We start from the raw sequence: 21,118 nt of genomic DNA, 5'->3' as shown, positions 1-21,118 counted from the left end.
AATTGTCATATTTAGTAACTGGTGATTGGAATCAAAAGCGATGGAATCGGAAGCGACAGATCGATGGTCGGCGATGAGTGACAGCAGATTCAAAAAAAGAACCAAAAAGAAGAAGAAGAAGAAGAAGGAGGAGGATGGGGGTTCGACCAACTTTGGGGATGCGTAGGGTGTGGGTCGTGTGGCCACTGTTGTAAGAACCAGAAACGCATTTCTCCTTAAAACGCATTTTCATTTAATTTTAGCAAATTGAAAAATGGCCCTCAAACGTTTCACAATTTATAGAAACGGTACGAAAATCATTTCGGGTCGTCTTCGCAGTTTTTGAAATGAAAAACGATTCGAAAATGTCGAAACGCATCCCAAAGGCATTTCCGCGCAACTTATGTCTTTTTTTATTGATTATTAAATTAAATTATATTTTATTCATACATATATATTTTCTTTAAATATGCAAACAAGGAACAAGAAGAAGACAATATTACTGATCAATCAATCAATCAATCAAGACACTGAATCAAATTAAAAGCCAAATGGATGGATCATAGTGTACTAAGCACCTCAAGATTGAAAATGAAAATAATTTTCCTTAGTAAAAGTTGTCATCCCAGTTGCCATGATTGCCAGATGGCGACTTAATTCTATCTGTTGCGGCCTTCGATCGGCGCTTCCAAAGATTCCCAACAAGAACAAGCCATGCCCCTCCCAACTCATCATCTCTCGATCGTTATCATTTATGCTTCTCCACCCCAAACAAAACCAAACCCCCCCTACATCCGACTCCCAGAAAAACACCCTCTCATTTTCCCTCACTTTCTTTGCAACCATGCAGAGGAAGTTCAAGCAAGCCTTCACGGCCATGAGGGAACACGGCTACGTCAGCTACGCCAAGATGGCCACCATGGGAGGATTCTGTGACCTTGACCTGATCGTCGTTAAGGCCACTGCTCCGGTGGACTTGCCGCTGCCGGAGAGATACGTTCACCAGCTCCTGAAGATCTTCTCCATCTCGCCCGCCTCGTTCCGGCCGTTTTCCATCAGCTTCACGCGGCGCTTCGGCAAGACGCAGTGCTGGCGGGTGGCGCTCAAGTGCCTGGTTCTCCTCCACCGCCTCCTCCGGTCGCTGCCGGAAAATAGCCCCTTCCGGGCGGAGCTTCTCTGGACTCGCTCCAACGGGCTGTTGTCTCTCTACCCATGTCACTTCCGCGACTCCTCTTCTTCGTCCTCAGAGGATTACACCGTCTTCATCCGATCATACGCTCATCTCCTTGACGAAGCCCTGGTTTGTTTTCTCCATCGACGACAATTGTTAGAATATTTTGAGAATATCTTTACCAATTTGATCGTGAATTTTATTCGATTTTTAGCCCCTAAACTTGTTTTTGGATTCATTTGGATATTCAATCTCTCAATTACATCGTCTCAGTTGCATGTCAACGAAGAAGAAAAACAAGAAGAAGGGATTGCCAGCTTAGCAGAAAAAATGCAAGAAGTTGCAAGGCTGACGGAGATCTTGCCGGAGCTGCAGTCGATGATCGACCGAGTGATGGACTGCAGGCCAACGGGCGCCGTCGCTCGGAGCTTTCTGGTTCAATCGGCCATGAAACACATAATCCGGGACAGCTTCGCGTGCTACACAAGTTTCAGACGAGACGTCGTGCTGGTGCTAGAGAATCTCATGCAAATGCCCTACCGGAGCTGCGTGGAGGCGTTCGGTATCTACAAAAAGGCGGCCGTTCAGGCGAACCAGCTCTGCGAGTTCTACGACTGGTGCAAATCATTGGGGCTTTGCGGGTGCTATGAATACCCTTTCATTGATCGGATCCCACACATCCAAGTCACGGCTCTTGAGAGATTGCTCAATGGAATGTGGCAGCTGACTGATACATCTTCCTCGCCTGTTTCCCCACTAACGTGCGCCGTGGAGTCTTCTAGTTTGACAGAAGATGAAAGTGAAAGGCAGGGTCCAGGATCCGAGATTGTCGCCGGCGGCCTTTACTGTCCGAAGTTTGAGGATGACTATTTGAGCAAGAAACTGGAAGGGGATGAAGAAATCGAGCCACTGATTCAGTTTGTAGAAGGTGACAACAATGTTGGCTGGGAGGAGCTTCTGGAAGCTTCTACTAGCCTCGAATGGGAAGGTTCTAGACACTTCTTATTCGGGGGCTACGGACATGAATACAGATACAATTTGGGAGGTGGGCAATGTGAGCAGGCAAATGGGTGGCAGTTGCAAGTGTACAATCCTCCTGTAAATCCTTTCAGCCAGCAGCCCGAAATTCCTAATTACTACCCATCATTTGCAGCCAATCCCTTGTACCCATGGGGGATTTGAACCATTTGATGGTCACACATTCAAATTTTTGGTGGAATAATACTCAATCCATATATGCATATACTTAGATTGACTCTCTTTGATGGGTTATGGATTATGTCAGCTGCTGTTCAGAGTTTTAATGCGAATTCAATTTTAACTTAATTTTTACTTTGCCACCAGGGTAGTTTCTCTAAGCTCATTGATCGTGTTCTATCTCTATGCCAGTTACGAACTGACTTCAAGTAGTATATTATTCATAAAAGGATAATGAAAGAAGACATCCTAGGCAAACTATTCCATAAATATGGCTGTATGTATAAAGCCTCCATTTGTATCCACAAATGCAGTAACTAGATCAAGCCTTAATCTAGATTACCAACAACAGTTAAATCTTACAACCCTTAAGTGAGCCGCATGAATTGTAGACCGCCAGCTGCAAAAACTTGATTAATCCATCTAATTTAGACCCCCAGCTGTGCAAAAGCTAGATTAATCCATCTAACTCTCTTCCATAATCACAAAATGAAACAAAGAATGAAGGAAGGAAAGAAAAAATAAACAAATGGGAGCTTAAATAAAATTAAATGCCACTTCTAATTTAGAGAGTTGATAACTGAAGAGGCAAACGTTAAAACCTAATTCACAAATCAGCTGGGTACAGCATATGAAGGGGGAGACTCCTTTTCATGCCAGCATTCCCAAATTGAAGGATCGTTTGAGGTTCAACAAAATGCTATTTCCATGACTTGAACGCTCTCCAGTCAAGTCATATTTGGTTGTAGAGGTGTACAGTTTGATGTGACTCTTTGGTTGGCAGAGAAGCAACCTCAAACCTTTCATGATATTTCTGATCAAATTTCATCAGTTTCATGAACTATCAAGATATCAATACAATGCTCTTCTTGATGTATAAAAACTAAATTTCAGCCCAGAGAAATCAATAACTTGCCAGTTAACTGCTCTCTCAATGTATCCAACGCAAGGAGATATTAAAAAGAAGACAGATCGACTTCCAATGTTGGTTTGTTCATGAAACATAACAGCAATACGATCGAACAAGCAACCCGGTGAAAACCCTACTGCATTTGCAATCCAGCTAACAGCAGTCAGAAATCTTTGCTCTCCTCATTCACTCACTTTCTGTGTCGCCTCTTTGGTTCGGTTCTCTGCCTCTTCTCATCTTCCCACTCTCTTTCATACATCCTGAACGTAGTAGTTAAGGAAGAACTTCTAATAAGTACTTAAAATAAAATGAAGTCAGTCTCACGAAATGGACACTGCATGCACGAAATGAATCCCACTACCAAATAGCTTTCTTCGTTGGGTTCATCAATCGCACCAAATAGGGGATGTTTTCATGCTCTCAAAAAAAGGTGTAAGACCGATGACTCAAACATGCTGCCTCTTTGACTAAAAGAATCACCAGCTACCTCTCCATTGATATTGAATGAAAGATTGATAAATGAAGAACTAAATGATCGTAGAAGAGAGCAAGTGATCAAGGCACATGCAACATTTGCAAGAGAGAAACATTCAGAGGATGGATTTAGATCCATAAATGGCACATACGCATGAATATATAAATTCAAGGATACTGTTCAGTTTCACGGCGAGTCATCTTGGCAGTAGCTTCTTTACCATGAATCCTCAAACCTGGTTCCTCTAAGTAACTAGGACGCTGGACCGTGGACCCCTTTCTGTCCCCCCTATCTCTTCCATCATATGGTTGTGGAGTTGAAACATTTAATGGAGGTGGTGGTCCAGCTGGTGAATATTCACCAGCCTCAGGTAGATGCTCCCTTTTGAGTTTTCGTCTTTTAGATGCTGCAGTTGCATCCAAATCCTCCTTCAGAAGCGTTGTCTTCTCTCTCTCCCTTTCTCTCTCCCTCTCATCCACCTAAATGCAAGTCAGGAAGCATAAGCAACATATTTGAAATACATTTCTAACACAATAAGATAGGCAAGAGCCCCAACCAAGGCCAAAGTTATTATGGTTGTCCATTAAACGTAGGGCTGGAAATGAGCCAAACTGGCAAAAGACAGTCAATCAACTCATTAACTAGCTCAATAAGCTGGGTTCATGAACCAAATGAGCTGAATACGAGCTAAAAAATATAGCTCATTCAATAAATGAGCTGAGCTTGATTCGTGGTGTGTTTTGACTCATTGGTTCATGAGCCAACTCAGATTGAATTACATATAGTCATGTAAATATTATATAATACATGATATATGTTATAATATAAATTAATAGTACAATTATATTTATTATATCTAAAATACATGAATTTGTTTTTCAAAATACTTAATTTGTGATTAGAAATTTAACTTTTCCCCAATGAATATCCTATAGTAAATTTAATTTAAACATAATATATAATTGATTACGTTAAATTTATTAATTCAAAAAATTATTGCTTGATCCATGCATTTTCTTTTCCAAGTGATTAATTTTCTGCTGAAGTAAGATTTGTTTTTTTTTTTTTTTGTATTTAAGCTGAATTGAGTTGAACAATTCATGGGCTTCATTTGGGTTAATATTGAACCAAAAAATTTGGTTCATAACAAACTCAAGCCAAGCCCCAAGCAGAATCAATTTAATCGGGTCGACCCGAGCTATGGTTAAGCTTGAATTGACTCAACTCATTTCCAGCCCTAGTTTCGGTAGTCTTTTCAGCTTCCTTTAACAATTCAATCTTGTGTAATTCATATAAAAACATTTTAGCGCCTAATAATTTAGAAAACAAAAATATTCAAAACACACTAAGTGCCTACAGATACCTTTGTAGACAGCCCCTCTCGATCTTCCCGCTTTCTATCACGAAAATCTTCTTCTCTTCTACGTTTTGCATCATCTTGTGAAAGAAAAGTACTCTCCTCTGATCGTCTCCGTTCTCTCTCTTCATGCCTTGGAGACAGTCTTTGACTATGTCTAGTACTTCCGAACCTTCTGTCAGCATCCTCATCTCTTCTGGCTGCATTAACTGATTGTGGGACCATATGAGGTGGTAATGGTGGAGGGGGCGGCAAGTTTTGCCCATGAAAACGATCTTCAAGATGAGATTTCTCTGTAGATGCCTCACTATAACGCATTTTAGTTCTATCATCTCTGATTCTGTCGTCCTTAGCTTTTTCTGCAAGCCTGTCAAAGCCCCTATCAGAAACTCTGTCTTGCCCTCTTTCCACAGATCGTTCTCTTCCATATCTTTCCATTGATCTATCTCTAGATTTTTCCAATATAACATCATCTCCGCGTGACTTATCAGGAACCTCTAACCTTTCCCTATGGTCCCTGTCATGCCGTTCACTTCCCTTATCTCTGGACCTGTCCAGGGGCTTGTCCATGGCCCTATTTGTAATTTGATCCTCAGATCCAGATTTCTCCAGATCCACTGGAAAATGTTTGTCCACAAGACGGGGATCAAGTGACCTCTCTTTCTCAGAGGCTCGAACTTCACCCTCTAAGTCTCTTGAATCAATTTCTCCTTTCCGACGCTTATTTAGTCGATCTGGTTCTTCAGCAGGGCTGGCTCTCTTTTGTTGTTTGTCACTAGATTTTGATGCGGCAGCAGAGTTATCATGCCTTGGAGAATGAACAGGTCTTGAGGAGAGAGGTTTTTGAATGTCAGGAACTTCAGTGTTATCATCTTTTGAAGCAGAAACCCTCAAATCAGATGACTTTGCAGCTCCACTTCCTGCCTTTGGTTCACTTCCATGGATATCAAATAATTTTGTGGCAGGGGTGGAGCCTTTAACTAAATTTGGATTCATATTTCCATTGTGAGAACCTGAGGACAAGACATTAGCTGTCCCACCTTGCCTCCCCTCAAGGAGATGGGTGGGGTCCCTGTCGCTAGTAGAAGATAAGCCAAGTGTTCTGCCAACAGCTTTTACAGATTTACTATCATCTTTCCCAATTTGCTTTGAAAGAGATCCAGATGGCAATGACCGCTTTACAGGTGCTCTTGCCTGTCAAATGACAGAGAGAGATGAAACAAAAATAGAGCAAATTTGGCTAGAAATGAAACATTACAAGAAAGCAATGTCCAATTCAAGGCAATTGGCAATTGTTAATGGTGAAATCTGAAATAAGGCAAAAAGGAAGTGCATTGTCAGCAAGTGAAGTTACTATGCAGATTGGCTTTGCCAAACATCAGTGTTATACAACTAACAGAAACCTGCTTCAACCAGAAGTTCTCCATTAAGCAACGTTTCCAAAGGAAAAACTAAAAACTGACAAGGACAAGCACGAACAAAAGATGACAATGGTGTCCAATAGACAAACACTATCAATAAATTTAAATTGCAAAAATTCAAAATAATATTTCAAGCCTAGCTGAAATAATTACTAAAACCAAACAAGTAAATCTACACAACCCATTAGGCTGTCAAAGGATTCATATAGACTTTAAACTCGATAATTGTCTGGATTCCTCTGGAATTGATGTCACAATGTCACAGTGCATATAAATGGTTATAGTTATTGCACAACTGATGCAGTTATGAGTGTAAATCTGTCTTTCTGCAAGAGACATAATTTACAAAGAGTCATGAATCAGGAAGGAAAGTGGATGCTTTGTGGGCTCAAAATTAGGAAATCCAGTGAAGCAAGTCAGTGCACTAGAAGTAGATACAGGTAACTGTTAATAGGGAATTATGAGTTTGATCAATTTATTAAACAATGAGAAACCATCCACATATAAAATACAAAAGAATCATCTAACTGAGAACTCTTTTTTTCTATTTATTTATTTCTTGAATAAAATACAAAAGAATCATTCATTCACATACTCAATGTTCTATTAATTTATTTTTGTCCTAATAATGACTTTAATGCACGAGTTTACTGGTCTTACAAATCAGTCATTCCCCGAGAATTAAGACCACAAACTTTGAATATTGCAAATATGAAAATAAAATACTATAGCAATGTCAGAAGAGAACATTAACTTCCACAGATTATCATATAGAGATAAAGAGAGGTATCATGAAGAGTGTTAGAATTATTAGTACAATTGTAATTATTATATGTGTGTGTTTTATTTGTAATTAGGTTAAGTCCATAGATGTTTAAGGCCTGCTATGCTTATTATAAATAACAAGCTAAGAGAGACTAATCTCTTAAGTTTTTCTCTCATAATTATTTTTTCACATGGTATTAGAGCCACCGGTGAGGAAAACCCTAGCCATCACTGTGTATCTTTTTCTAGCGACCGTCAAACCCTAGCTATCACCGTCACTACCCATACCAGAACCCCACTATTTAACCACCACTTGATAACATAGCCACCACCCTAGGATTCACTGCCACTAGATCAGCCGATTGCTGAAGAATCGCCGCCCTCAGACCACCAGCGCGTTGCCTCCACCTTCATGCACCGGCGCGTGACGCCGATCGTTTTTCTCCGACTTCTCCAGATCTGACCCCCAACGACCCCTAAAGCTACTTTTGGTGCTAAAGTCCTCACTATGTCTGATCTCAGTGATGCGATTTCTGCCAGTGCTACTCCCGCTCCGGTTTCTGCCGTTGCCTCTGCTGCCTCTCAATCCTTTACTATCTTCAATCTTGGAATGACCAATATTGCCACTATCAAGTTGACAAGGTCTGCCAATTATCTCTCATGGGCAACCTTTGTCAAAATGTGGTTCAAAGGGCAAGGCCAAGCGGATCATGTTACCAAAAAGGCTGAAAGTTTGCCAAAAACTAATCGAGCTAGATGGGAATGTTAAGTTATATGGTTATATTTATATAGTACACTTAGGGTTAATCTTATGTTAGAGCCTATGGCCCGTTTAGTATTTTGTATATATATATATAGGTGTATGTGTTTAATTTTAATTGTATATACATATTAAAAGCTAGGGTTTTCTTCTTAAGCTTCACATGGTATCAGAGCCAAAATATAAACCCTAGCCGTCACCATACAAATCCTAGCCATTGTCATCGCCGCCCACATCATCGACGACCACTGCCGCAACCTATCGTGCCACCGCTATCGCCGCCCACTACGTTCTTGCCGCTCGCGCTACTGGTTTGCAGTGGTACTCCACCGTCCGGCTATCGATCACGCACAGTCGTCGTCGTTGCGTTCGTTGGGCTCCGATCTGTCGACCCCCGGAGGCCCATCGTCGTTGCCATCGTTGCATTCACCGACCTTCGATCTGTCGACCCCCGAAGGCCCATCACCGTTGTCGCCGCCACGTGCCACCTTTCTCGCACTGTTCACATAGACGTTTTTGCTCTAATCTCTCTCTCTAATGCTCCGATCGCAGCGCCGTCTTCACCATTGGACTCGCCTCCTTCAGTCCATCCCACTCCCGGTGGTTTCATCACCAGCAGTCACTGGCATCCACCGTCCGTCGTCGCTCCAGCGCGCCTCCACGCTTCATTCTCTGTGTTGGATCATCCAACCTTTGTTTTTGACTTATTTAACCCCTTTTGCTTCAAATCTGTTGATCTTGTAGGGCTCCCTTTTGTCCAACATGGTTGGAACGAGTAAATCTAGCTACTTCTCTAGTATTCTGTCTCCCTCTCCAGCCATTGCTACTAAGAAGTTGATGGGCAGTTCCAATTATATCTCCTACTTCAATGCGGTTGAACTATGGTGTATGGGTCAAGGTTTACAGGATCATCTAACTACTAAGGCCGAGAATGTGACCACAGATAAAACTGAGTGGTAGAGAGTTGATGCTCTGTTGTGTAGTCTCCTGTGGCAGTCAATTGATCATTCTCTTCATCCAATTTATACTAACTATACCACGTGCTGTGAATTGTGGGCTCAGGCCAAGGCGCTATACACTAATGATATTCAATGCCTGTATTCGGTGGTGTCTAATCTGCTCAGTTTACGACAGCAGGGTTTGACTCTTCCTGATTTTCTTGGTCGTATGGCCTCTTTTAAAGTTGAATTTAACTATTTGTTACCTGCTGGTAAGACCGCTGCAGAGGATCTAACTTAGCGAGATAAGTTCTTCATGGTGTGTACTCTTGCTGCCATTGGTCCTGAGCTTGCTCTTGTTCGTGATCAGATTCTTGCTAGTCCTACTGTATCTATTATGAATGAAATGTATTCTCGTCTTCTTCGGGTTTCCTCTGTTCCTATAGTGCCTCCCTCTTTCTCAAGTGATCATTCAGTTATGGCTTAACACAAGTTCAGAATAGCGGCGAACAGGGAGGAGATCGTGGTAATTGGGGAAAACGCCCCAAGTGTAACTACTGTCACAAGTGGGGGCATACTAAGGAACAATGTTATAAGTTGCATGGTCGCCCTCCTCGTGTTAATGTAGCTCATGCTGATGGTTCTCGATTTGAGTCTTTTGATGGTCATCCACCGCAATCTGTCCTTCTCACTAGGGCTGACTATGATGAATATCTCAAGTATAAAACGTCCTAGCAATCCTCATCCACAGTTCCTTTTATCGCCCACTTTGGTAATTCCACTGCCTGTCTCGCTCAATCATCATCTTTAGGACCATGGGTCCCGGACTCAGATGCTTTTAATCATATATCTGGTAATCTCCATTTGTTCTCTCATTTTACTAATTCTATTTCTTTACCTTCTGTAACATTAGCCAATGGGTCCAAAGCAGTTGCTAAAGTTGTTGGCACTGCCAAACCCTTATCTTCTCTGCCTTCAGATTCTGTCATTTATCTTCCTCATTGTCCCTTTAATCATGTCTCTGTTAGTAAACTTACGTGTGCTTTAAATTGTTCTATCACATTTGATGACCATTCTGTTACTATCCAGGATTGCGGTATGGGACAAATGATTGGCGTCGAATGTGAGTCGCAGGATCTCTATCATCTCAACCTTCCTGCATCTCCTGTTGCTTGCTCGGTGACTTGAGTCTCTTGCTCTTCTCGACAATCGTTTAGGACATCTTAGTTTGGCTAGGTTTCAGAAGCTGGTCCCTAGTTTGTCTAGTTTGTCGTCTTTTCATTGTGAGTCTTGTCAACTTGGAAAACAGTCTCGCACTTCTTTTCCAAAGCGTGTCAATAATCGAGCTATGTCCCCGTTTGCTTTAGTTCATTTCAATGTTTGGAGTTCTAGTTTGTCTAGTTTCTATTGTGAGTCTTGTCAACTTGTAAACTCCATCGCTTACTATATGGGTTGAAACAATCTCCTTAAGCCAGGTTTGGTCGCTTCAGTGTTGTCACTCAAAACTTTGGTATGACTCGCAGTGAATGATCATTCGATTTTTTATAAACGCACATCACAGGGGAGGTGTATATACTTGGTTGTCTATGTGTATGATATTGTTATTACAGGTGATGATCACAATGGTATTGTTCAGTTGAAAAAACATCTTTTTCATCATTTTCAGATTAAGGATTTGGGGTTACTTAAATACTTTCTTGGCATAGAAATTGCTCAATCCAGTTTTAGTGTTGTTATCTCTCAACGAAAGTATGTGTTAGACATTCTGGAAGAAATTGGGATGTTTGTTTGTAAACCTATAGATTCTCTTATAAACCCTAATGTAAAGCTCTTACCAGGACAGGGAGAGCCTCTTGTTGATCCTAGGAGATACCGCAGGTTAGTTAAAAAACTTAATTATCTCACTATTACTCGCCCAGACATTTCTTTCTTCGTCAATGTTGTCAATCAATTTTTACAGTCTCCTTGCGATAGCCACTAGGATGCGGTAGTCCGAATTCTCAGGTATATTAAGAGAGCTCTAGGTAGAGGACTATTGTACGAGGACAGAGGTCATACTCAAGTAGTCGGATATTCTGACGCTGATTGGGCAGGTTTGGAGGAAACTTGGTATCTTGGAAAAGTAAGAAGCAGGAGGTTGTTGCTAGGTTGAGTGCAAAAGTAGAATATCGTGCTATGGCCTTGGCAATGTGTGAATTTATCCGGTTAAAACAATTGTTTTAGGAGCTCAAGTTTGGGGAGATATCATAGATGAGATTAATTTGTGACAATCAAACTGCATTACATATTGCTTCCAGTCCAATCTTTCATGAGAGGACCAAAAATATCAAGATAGATTGTCACTTCATTCGAGGGAAGATTTTATCTGGGTGTATTACCACACATTTTGTCAATTCCAATGCACAGTTAGTAGATGTCTTCACTAAGTCTCTCAGGGGTCTTCGAATTGAATATATTTGTAGCAAACTTGGTGCATATGATATATATGCTCCAGCTTGAGGGAGAGTGTTGAGTTATATGGTTATATTTATATATAGTACACCTAGGATTAATCTTATGTTAGAGCCCGTGGCCCATGACCCGTTTAGTATTTTGTATATATATATATATATAGGTGTATAGTCTCTGTGTTTAATTTTAATTGTATATACATATTAAAAGCTAGGGTTTTATTCCTAAGCTTCATAGGAACAAATTGATGCCCAATTATGTAGCCTCCTATGGTAGTCTATCGATGTGTCCATCATGCAACTCTTTCACCCCTTTTGAAATTTGTGTTGATGTATGGAAGGAAGCTGAAAAGTATTATACAAATGATATCCAACGTTTGCACATTGTGGTCTCTAATATTAAGAATCTCAAGCAGGAGTCATCTATGGAAATCCTATCTGGGGCAGGTTCGGGCTCTCATGCAAGAATTTGATGTTCTTCTTCATCTTACTACAACTCGCACCGAACAGATTGCTCAACGAGAGAAGTTTTTTATAGTTATTGCTCTCCCCGACTTGAAACCAGAGTTTGATGCTATCATGCATCAAATCTTGACAAGCTTCGCTAGTCCTACCATGAAGGACTCTTTTAAACGGTTGTTGAATATGATAGTTGCGAATGGTATGTCCTTTTCTCATGTTCTTCTAGCCAAATCTTCAACTCTTGTGTCTCAAGCTTCCACCGTAGGAGGAACTAGAGGACGCAATAATGGTTGCCCATGTCCACAGTGTAACTTTTGTAAGAAACTAAGTCATTTTGAGAACAAATGCTAGAAGAAACATGGTCGGTCAGTTGCTCCACTTGCATCATCTACCAGTGCAGCTCATGTATTTTAGAGCGATCCTAGTCCTGCTTAATCTCCACCAGGTTCGCAATTGGTACCTATGTCTGCAACTGAATATGATACCTTCCTGAAGTTCCAAGCCACCCAACATTCTCATCCTGGTAATCACGTTGCCTTTGCTGCTCAAGGCTCATTTGTTAGTCATTGGATTATAAATTTTGGCACCACTGACCATATGTGTGGTAATGTACTTTTTTTCTCCTCACTTACCTATTCTGATACCTTGCTTATTGTTACCCTGGCTGCTGGTACCAAAATTACAGTTAAAGGGATTGGCCAAATCGCACCTACCTCGTCTTTCTCATTAAATTATGTTTTATATGTTCCTAATAGTTCTTTTAATTTGATTTTAGTTAGCCAACTCACCAAAACCCTTAACTGTTCTTTTATCTTTACTCCTACCTCTGTTTGTGTCCAGGACCAGGGTATAGGGCGGACAATTGGAGTCAGACGTGAGTTATAGGGTCACTATCATCTTGCTGTGCCTAGTTCACTGGTAGCTTGCACCAATGCCGCTTCTCCAGATCTTCTCCAATATCGTCTCGATCATCCCAACCTCTGCAAACTGAAGAAATTAGTTCCTCGTTTGTCATCATTGTCCATATTTAATTGTGAGTCGTGTCAACATGGTAAACACGCTCGCAATTCTTTTTCTCCTTGAGTCCATAGTAAGGCTGATGCTACCTTTTCCCTTGTGCACTCTAATGTAAAAAGAGGAGACAGACGAAGACACCACGATAGTTTGGCACTCCTTGTTAATAATGGAAACAATCGTCCTTAAAGAACACCTGGCTTTGCCCATTCACAAGGACTCGATTCGATTGTTTTCTAGGTCTGGTTTCTTTTGTTCGTTCTTGGTGCGCTCTTTTTGAAATTCTTTGAACCACCTAGAAGGACACGAGAGAGAGGATCCAATACCAAGACGATTTCTTTGGCAGGAAGTGCAGCAAGCACTTGAGAAATTATGGAATATCATGCCCCACGAGTGAGTTTCCATGTGCCCCTTATGACGAGCAGGAGGGCCTAGTCGCGTCAATTCTACTCTTGGTCTTTTATATTTCGTTACTTTCATTGATGACTTTTCTCGTTGCACATGGTTATTTCTTGTGAAGAGTCTGTCCGAGTTGTTTTCTATCTTTCAAACATTTACTACTGAAATAAAAACACAGTTTGAAATTTCTATACGTGTCTTACGTAGAGATAATACCCCTGATGTTACTGTTTTGCCTAATGTAATTGGTTGCTGGAATTATGGGAGAAATTAGGAAGAAATAATTGATGATTTGGCAGCAGTTAGTTAATATGACATAAATGTAACTAATTGTATTTTGTAAGGGTAGATTTGACTTTTATGAGTTAGTTATTCTTCCTTTAGAGGTTCCGCTTTTCTATTCTATAAATAGAAGTGGGTAGAGGTCACTCTCATCATCGAAACTGTTATATCTTTCATTCCTTGTGTTCGGATACAGTGAGAGGCGAGAGAAAGAGTTGTGCGATTATAGTTCTTGTCGTCTTCATTAGAGTATTGTATTCGAGAGGCAAGATGAGGTGAAAGAGAGGTATTCTTGTACTGGTTTCTCATACATTTCTAGTGGATTGGTTGCTTCTTGGATTGCTGGATGTAGTGCCATGTAAATGGCATGAACCAGGGTATATCATGTGTGCTGCAATCTGAGTTGGTTTTCTTTACATTTAATTCTGTTTGTATTGTTTTCATTTCAGTCTTGAATATTGTTTGAGTTTCGGTAAGGTCCTTGAGTGATTCTTGAGAGATTATAGTTCTCGATTTTAACACCTGAGTATTTTTCTTCTGAATTTAGTACCTTTATGACTGCTAATGGCATCTTGCATCAATCCTCTTATCCTTACACACCTCAATAAAATAGTGTTGCTGAGCGTAAAAAACGTCATCTAATTGAGACTGCACGGACGCTCCTTTTACATGCCAATCTTCCCACCAAATTTTGGGGCGATGTTGTTCTAACTACATATTATCTAATCAATCGCATGCCATCTTCAGCGTTACAGGACTAAATTCCTCCTTCCCTTTTGATTCCCTACACAACCGCTTTATTATGTTCCTTTTCGTGTTTTTGGTTGTATCTGTTTTGTGCATTCTTTTTCACTTGGATAGGATAAGCTTGCTGCAAAATCTCTCAAGTGTATCTTTCTCGGCTATTCCAAATTGCAGAAAGGCTATAAGTGTTACTCTCCTGAGCTGAAGCATTATCTTATGTCTGCTGATGTCACATTCTTTGAACAACAGTCTTTCTTTTCGATTGATCAGTTTGATTCACAAAGTCTTCACCAGGTTTTGCCTGTTCCTTTTTCTGTTCTTTCGTTGTCCTTATCAGGTCCGCCTGTCTCCTCTGTGGCGTCACCCCTACCATTTTTTGGTCCACCTTCCACATCTCCTCCACTTCTTACATATCACCGTCATCGTCATCCTGCTACCGACTCCAGCATTCCTCTAGCCCAGGACTTTCCTGACTCGCTCTCTCCATTTGTGGTCCCTCCTGCTCCGGATTATGAGCCTGACAATCTCCCTATTGCTCTTCGTAAAGGTACACTGTCTACTCGTAATCCCATTCCTATTTATAACTTTTTATGCTATGACCATTTGTCTCCTTCTTATAGTGCCTTTGTTTAAAGTATTTCGTCTGTTTCTATTTCTAAAACCATAGGTGAAGCTCTATCCCATCTTAGTTGGCGCCAAGCTATGTTAGATGAGATTGATGCCATATATTCAGATAGTACTTAGCATTAGGTGTCTTTACCACCAGGAAAGACTCTCGTTGGTTGCCGATTGGTATTCACTCCCAAAGTATGTCCTAATGACCAAGTGGAACGTCTTAAATCATGCTTGGTTGCCAAAAGCTTTACACAGATCTATGAGTTGGATTACAATGATACCTTATCTCCTGTTGCGAAAATGGCCTATGTTCGTCTCTTTCTCTCTCTGGCTACCACACGTCATTGGCCACTCTACAACAACATATCCAACATTTATCCCACTATGTGGGGTCGGCTACATGAATTCTAGACTTTCATGTATTTCTGTCTTTTGTCATATCTTCATTTAGGCCCATACACTTCATATCAAACTTTAATATCTCTCCCAAAGTCTTCATGGATCTGTTTCTACCTCTTTTTTTGACTAATTGTTCCATTTCGTCAACTCTCCTCACATAAGCGTCATTGGCCACTCTATCAGCTCGAAATTAAAAATGCCTTTCTTCATGGTAATTTGCAGGAAGAGGTATATATGGAGCAACCACCTAGTTTTGTTGCTCAGAGGTGTCCAATGTAGTGTGCAAACTCAAGAAGTCTCTATGGTCTGAAACAATCTCCACGGGGGTGGTTTGACAGGTTTAGTATTGTGGTTTAAGCCTTTGGTCTCACTCGAAGTGAACCTGGTCATTCGATTTTCTATTGCCATTCTTTTTCCTTATGCATCTACTTTGTCTATGTAGATGACATTGTTATCACAGGGAGTGATTAGATTGGAATACAAAAGCTGAAGAAACATCTACATCAACACTTTCAGATCAAAGATCTAGGCCGACTGCGGTATTTCTTGAGTACTGAAGTTGCTCAGTCAGGAGATGGTATCTCAATTTCTTAGAGAAAGTATGCCCTTGACATCTTAGAAACTGGTATGGTGAACTGCAAACCAATTGACACCCCAATGGATCTGAATGTCCAACTCTTGTCAGGACAGGGGGAGCTTTATTCAAATCCTGGAAGGTAAAGGAGACTAGTAGGCAAGTTGAACTATCTCACAGTCACTCGTTCCGACATTGCTTTTGTTGTGAGTGTAATTAGTCAGTTCTTCAGTTCTCCATGTAATTCTCACTAGGATGCTGTTATTCGGATTCTAAGATATATCAAAAGAGAGTCAGGTAAGGGGTTACTCTACGAGGATAAGGGACACACAGATACTTGTTGTTATGCAGATGTAGATAGGGCAGGATCTCCTTCCGATCGTCAGTCAACCTCTATGTATTGTGTTTTTGTGGGAGAAAATTTGGTTTCTTGGAAAAGTAAGAAACAGAATGTAGTAGCTAGATCTAGTGCAAAGGCAGAGTATCGTGTTATGGCTAATGTAACTTGTGAGCTCATTTGGCTTAAACAACTTCTACAAGAACTCAAATTTTGTGAAGTGTCCCCTAAGAAGCTTGTTTGTGATAATCAAGTTGCGTTCCACATTGCTTCTAATCCAGTGTTCCATGAGCAGACTAAGCATATTGAAATCGATTGTTACTTTATTAGAGAAAAGCTGGTTGAAGGTATTATTGTTACAGAGTTTGTTAACTCTAATGATCAACTTGCAGATGTCTTCACCAAGTTTCTAAAGGGTCCTCTGAAATATATTTGTAACAAGCTTGGTGCATATGATATTTATGCTCCAGCTTGAGGGGGAGTGTTAAAATTATTAGTATAATTGTAATTATTATATGTGTGTTTTATTTGTAAGCCCATAGATGTTTAAGACCCATTATACCTATTATAAATAACAAGTTATGAGAAACTCATCTCTTAAGTTTTTTTCTCATAATTATTTTCTCACAAAGAGCATTTAAGCAAAACTTTTGAAGCCACATTTACATCATCCACATTAGGCCCAGTAGCATTAGAACATATAAAATACGCAAAACCCAATCAAGCAGTAATTGGCGCATGTTAAACACCCACCCATTATATTCCCTACATAATATGTATGCTAAACATTCATCTCACAAACCTATTGTTTGAGGCCTCCTTTCATGCTTGGCAAATAAGTATAGTTATTAGAAAACTAGTCCTGCTTAGTGAATCACATTCCCAACATTCATGTTCAACTCTCATATAATTTTAAGGAAAATTAATTCAAAATGCTCCCAACACATTTTTGAAATCATATATTGCTTATTTTGTATATCAATTCAGAAAATAAAATAGGCAAATGAAGTTCCAACATTAAATTGCCAACCAGAATGCAAGCCACTCCATGCTCGTAAGCTCAACACTATATAGCTCAATAGATAAAACAAAAATCAGACGTTACCTCAGATTCAGCAGATGCCTTTGTACCTACTTTAGTGACACTGTCATCCAGTGTTTGGTTTATAGTATCATCCATCTGTTTATAATTTTCTATTGATTTTGATGTTCCAGCTTGTGCAGCGGAGGGCTGGGCATCTGACCCATTAATTAAGGATAAACCTTTTGGTTTTGCATGTCCTTGATCAGATTTCAGTGCAGCACTTTCTGTTCTTTCCAGCCTTCCATCAACAGGTTTTGTTCTTGATATCTGGTCTTTGATAGCAGTCCCCGTATCAGAATGCTGAGTTCCTGCGGCAACAACTCTTCCCCCAGTGGGCTCACCTTGAGAAACAATAATGCCAGAACCATTTTGCACAGAAACTAAATTACCAGCTAAAGGTTTTGAAGGAAGTGAAGGGGCAAGCTTCAGTTCAAGATAGCCCATGCCAAACTCTTCCTCTGAAACCCATGAAGGCTGAAAATTATAAAGAAAAACAAATAAGAAATTAAAAAAGAGGAAAAAGGACATGCTTAGAACATGTTTGAATACAACAATATCTTTCTACATACGAGTCGAGACATTCAGAATTAATGCATAGCAATTGCCTCAGTCACAGGAAAATTTTTGAGTTCATTATATATTGTACCTTCCTAGCAGCCAATGCTGCTGCAACACCTGTGGCCAAGACCTTGAGATCTTCCCTCTCATCACTTTTAATTTTAGTAACCTGTACAGAGGGAAAGAGAGAAAGGGGAACAAAAAAGTGAAGATACAGCTCCAGAAGATTACAACCTTAGAAGAGTGCCACTAGTCCTCCAAATATTTTTACCCGTTTTTCAAGATTGATCCCACTCTTTCGTGTAACAGGGAAAACACCAGAAATTTTTGTCAACATTATAAGAGCATTTCGAATTTCCATGTATTCATTGGATTCCAAACACTGAATCAGCAACCTTGTGATCCGCTGACTCCATTTCCAGTGTACCTTATGGGGAAAAAGAGGAGGTATAAAAATCTTGAATCAAAAATGAGAATGCTAAGATCAAAACATATTTAAGATATATTCATAGCACAAGCAGCAGTAATTTGAGGGGGGCAAACACTGTAGTTCAACAATGTCCATATACAAACATATATTTACTGTTGTATTGCAACTTATCCACACATTGCAGAAATTACTCCTACAATGAGCCTTTAATAACAGATGCTTCGGTAATTCCTTTTTCTTTTTCAAAATAAACATTGGGGGATGAGGGGAGGAGGAGATGTTTTTCCTGATAAAATTAAGTTTTTATCAGGTCATGGATCCCATTTGTTTTTCCCCCCATATGATAGAAATAACTCCTACTAATGAAGCCATGAAATAAAAGAACCACTGGATTCCTTTTAGCCCTTTTCTTCTTTTTCAGGAAAATTAGGGCATATGACTTTACCCTTTTTTAACTCATTTTTAGTTTTTCAAAATAATGAAAACGTGTTGCTTTGCTATTTTTAAAAAAAGCATTTTAAAAAACAAGAGAAGATTTTGTAAAGGAAATCCAAAACAGCAAAAAACCGTTTTGGCCGTTTTCAGCCAAAACAAAGTGAAAAGTTGAAAACACGAAAAACACCTCCCTTTTCCTTCTCACGCAGTGTAGACGGTTCCTTCTCTTCCAAACTCCCAACTCTTTTCCTTCTCATTTCCTGAAACTCGAGCACTCCCACTTCCTTCTCTCTTCCAAGCTCCACTCTCTCTTCCGACTAGCAACCCAAATCTTCTTGGCCATCGACCGTGCCTGCCACGGCCATCACCGCCACCAACAGTTGTCGACTGCCATCTCTTTCCCTCTTCTAGATCTAACTCCATCTCAGTCGTTGATCACGCCTACCACGGCCATCATCGCCGGAAGTAGTCGTCGGCTGCCATCTCTTTCTCTCTTCCAACTATCGTCGACCCCCTCTCTTCCTTGTTGACCGTCGCAGCACCTGCCACAGCCATTGCCGCCACCGCACGTCGTCACGACCAGCAACCCAGATCTGCCACGCCTTGCCTTCGCCTACGCTGGTCGTTTCTTCTTCCCCTTCATCGTTCGCTTACGCCGGTCATGTCTTCTTCCCCGTAGCCATTCACCTACGTTGTCCGTCACTTCCTCCTACAACCCTTTGTATTCTAATTTCAGTAATTTTGTTTCTAATTTGATTTGTATTCTAATTTCAGTAATTTTGTTTCTAATATGATTTGTATTTTGATTTCAGTAATTTTGTTTCTAAGATGCTTAAATCTAGATCTATGTTTGTAATTTTGTTTCTAATTTGATGTTTAAATCTGGATCTATGTTTGTAATTTCGGAATCTATGAATCTGTTCTCATGAGGAAATAGGGTTCCAGATTTCAAAAATGTGATGTGTTCCTTGATTCTTTTAGAGATTTCTAGAATGACTGTTGGGTTGATTGAGTTTGTTTGGTGATTGTTGGTATGATAGACGGGATTCTTATTGGTGGTTATTTTTTAGTGTAATTTTGTGTCTTTAATTTTGAAAGATGGTAGTGGCCTAAGTTCATTTTAACCGATTACATGTGCTTGTTATCAATAGATGCACAAGGACATTATAACTAATTATGTGTCTTTGTATGTGTCAAATGAATAGAAGAACAAGGATTTTAGAGAAGGTCTTCTTACATCGATGCCTCTAGAAGGTAATAGCAATGGCACAATCTGTACCAACGATTAATTAAAAGGCACATTAGTGATGCGGTCACCAATCAAGACTCGGCCCAAGGCCGACCTAACTAAACTAGAACAGTATCACCAAAATAGTAGTGCCATAATATTATTTTAATACTTCTTAAGTTTCAGAATTCTACTTGATTTATGATTCTACTTTATATTTCTACTTGATTTAGGATTCTATTTCATGTTTCTACTTGATTTAGCATTCTACTTCATGTTTGATTAGAGTTTTATTTTTATTAGGATTCTAGTTGACTTTTATTTAGGATTTATTTCTATTAGAATTCTAGTTGGATTTTGTTTTCGATGGATTTGGATTAGCCAAACACTATAAATATACCTAGGATTTAGAGTTTGTAATCAAGTTTTAATCAATCAAATTTCAGCAACCTATTTGGGTTTTCTTAGCAAAACAGTCTTGTTTTTGCGTCTTCTTGAAAACCAAGCTTCGGCCATTGAAGTTTGCTCTTTCAAGTGTTTATTTTGGTGTGTTTTCTTCACACTCGCGCTACACACTGCGTCAGGTGGTATCAGAGCGGTTAATCAACCAATCAGATGGCCAATCTTGAAGGTAACGGTAGCAACCAACCTCGTGACGATAATCATGGATTGTCCGCAGTTTGGAGAGCAATCGAAGAACAGGGGGAAGTAACTCGTACTATCCAACAGCGATTGGAGCAACATAGCAACCAATTGGGCACCTTACTATGAGTTGATGATGACAGGAACTTGAATAATGGGGTAAATCAAGCCGGAGCGGGAAGACCACCCATTAATCATGTCCTTGTTAATCCTAGAAGACCAGTGATTGAAGATAGCGATGAAGAGGATGATTTTGGTCGAGCAATAGCTAACCCTGGTGGTAGAGGGGTTAGGAGGAATGCGCATCAGCACAACCACTGGGGCAACGATGAGTATAAACTAAAAGTTGATATTCCTACTTTTAGTGGAGATCTTGATATTGAGGGATTCCTGGATTGGATCACTGAGGTTGACCGTTTTTTCGAATACATGGAGATCCCAGATGAACGACAAGTAAAGTTAGTGGCTTACAGGTTGAAGGGCGATGCATCT

The 21,118-nt window shown here is 40.1% G+C and overlaps 2 protein-coding genes across 3 annotated transcripts in view; one reads left to right on the top strand and one right to left on the bottom strand.

Annotated features, from left to right (window-relative positions):
* The first annotated feature begins 658 nt into the window (after positions 1-658).
* On the top strand, positions 659-2,484 carry LOC127810077 (putative clathrin assembly protein At2g25430). Its single transcript, XM_052349318.1, has 2 exons — positions 659-1,279; positions 1,424-2,484. Exons 1-2 carry the CDS (start codon positions 734-736, stop codon positions 2,330-2,332), a joined length of 1,455 nt encoding a protein of 484 aa, XP_052205278.1. The 5' UTR covers positions 659-733; the 3' UTR covers positions 2,333-2,484.
* A 385-nt stretch (positions 2,485-2,869) lies between these two features.
* Positions 2,870-21,118, bottom strand: part of LOC127810076 (THO complex subunit 2) — a 100,161-nt gene continuing 81,912 nt past the window's right edge. The window contains exons 27-33 of one of the 2 annotated variants that reach the window (XM_052349317.1): positions 18,163-18,318; positions 17,980-18,060; positions 17,723-17,807; positions 17,355-17,641; positions 5,096-6,283; positions 3,910-4,211; positions 2,870-3,517 (exon numbers count right to left, since the gene is read on the bottom strand). In XM_052349317.1, the coding sequence (XP_052205277.1) occupies positions 3,448-3,517; positions 3,910-4,211; positions 5,096-6,283; positions 17,355-17,641; positions 17,723-17,807; positions 17,980-18,060; positions 18,163-18,318 (2,169 nt within the window). In that variant the 3' untranslated portion in view covers positions 2,870-3,447. Of the gene's footprint in view, positions 3,518-3,909; positions 4,212-5,095; positions 6,284-17,354; positions 17,808-17,979; positions 18,061-18,162; positions 18,319-21,118 lie in introns of both variants that reach the window. The other variant, XM_052349316.1, reaches the window with a different exon arrangement.

The sequence above is a fragment of the Diospyros lotus genome, chromosome 9 (genome assembly GCF_014633365.1).
Source record: "Diospyros lotus cultivar Yz01 chromosome 9, ASM1463336v1, whole genome shotgun sequence".
NCBI lineage: Eukaryota > Viridiplantae > Streptophyta > Magnoliopsida > Ericales > Ebenaceae > Diospyros > Diospyros lotus.
The sequence above is the reverse complement of the archived record's forward strand: the minus strand, read 5'-3'. Positions and strand labels throughout refer to the sequence as shown.

Bases quoted from the DNA above. Each gene is read 5' to 3' on its own strand.
- LOC127810077 (XM_052349318.1), top strand. From the start codon at position 734: ATGCTTCTCCACCCCAAACAAAACCAAACCCCCCCTACATCCGACTCC. The intron at 1,280-1,423 runs GTTTGTTTTCTC...ACATCGTCTCAG, and splicing joins ATCTCCTTGACGAAGCCCTG to TTGCATGTCAACGAAGAAGA.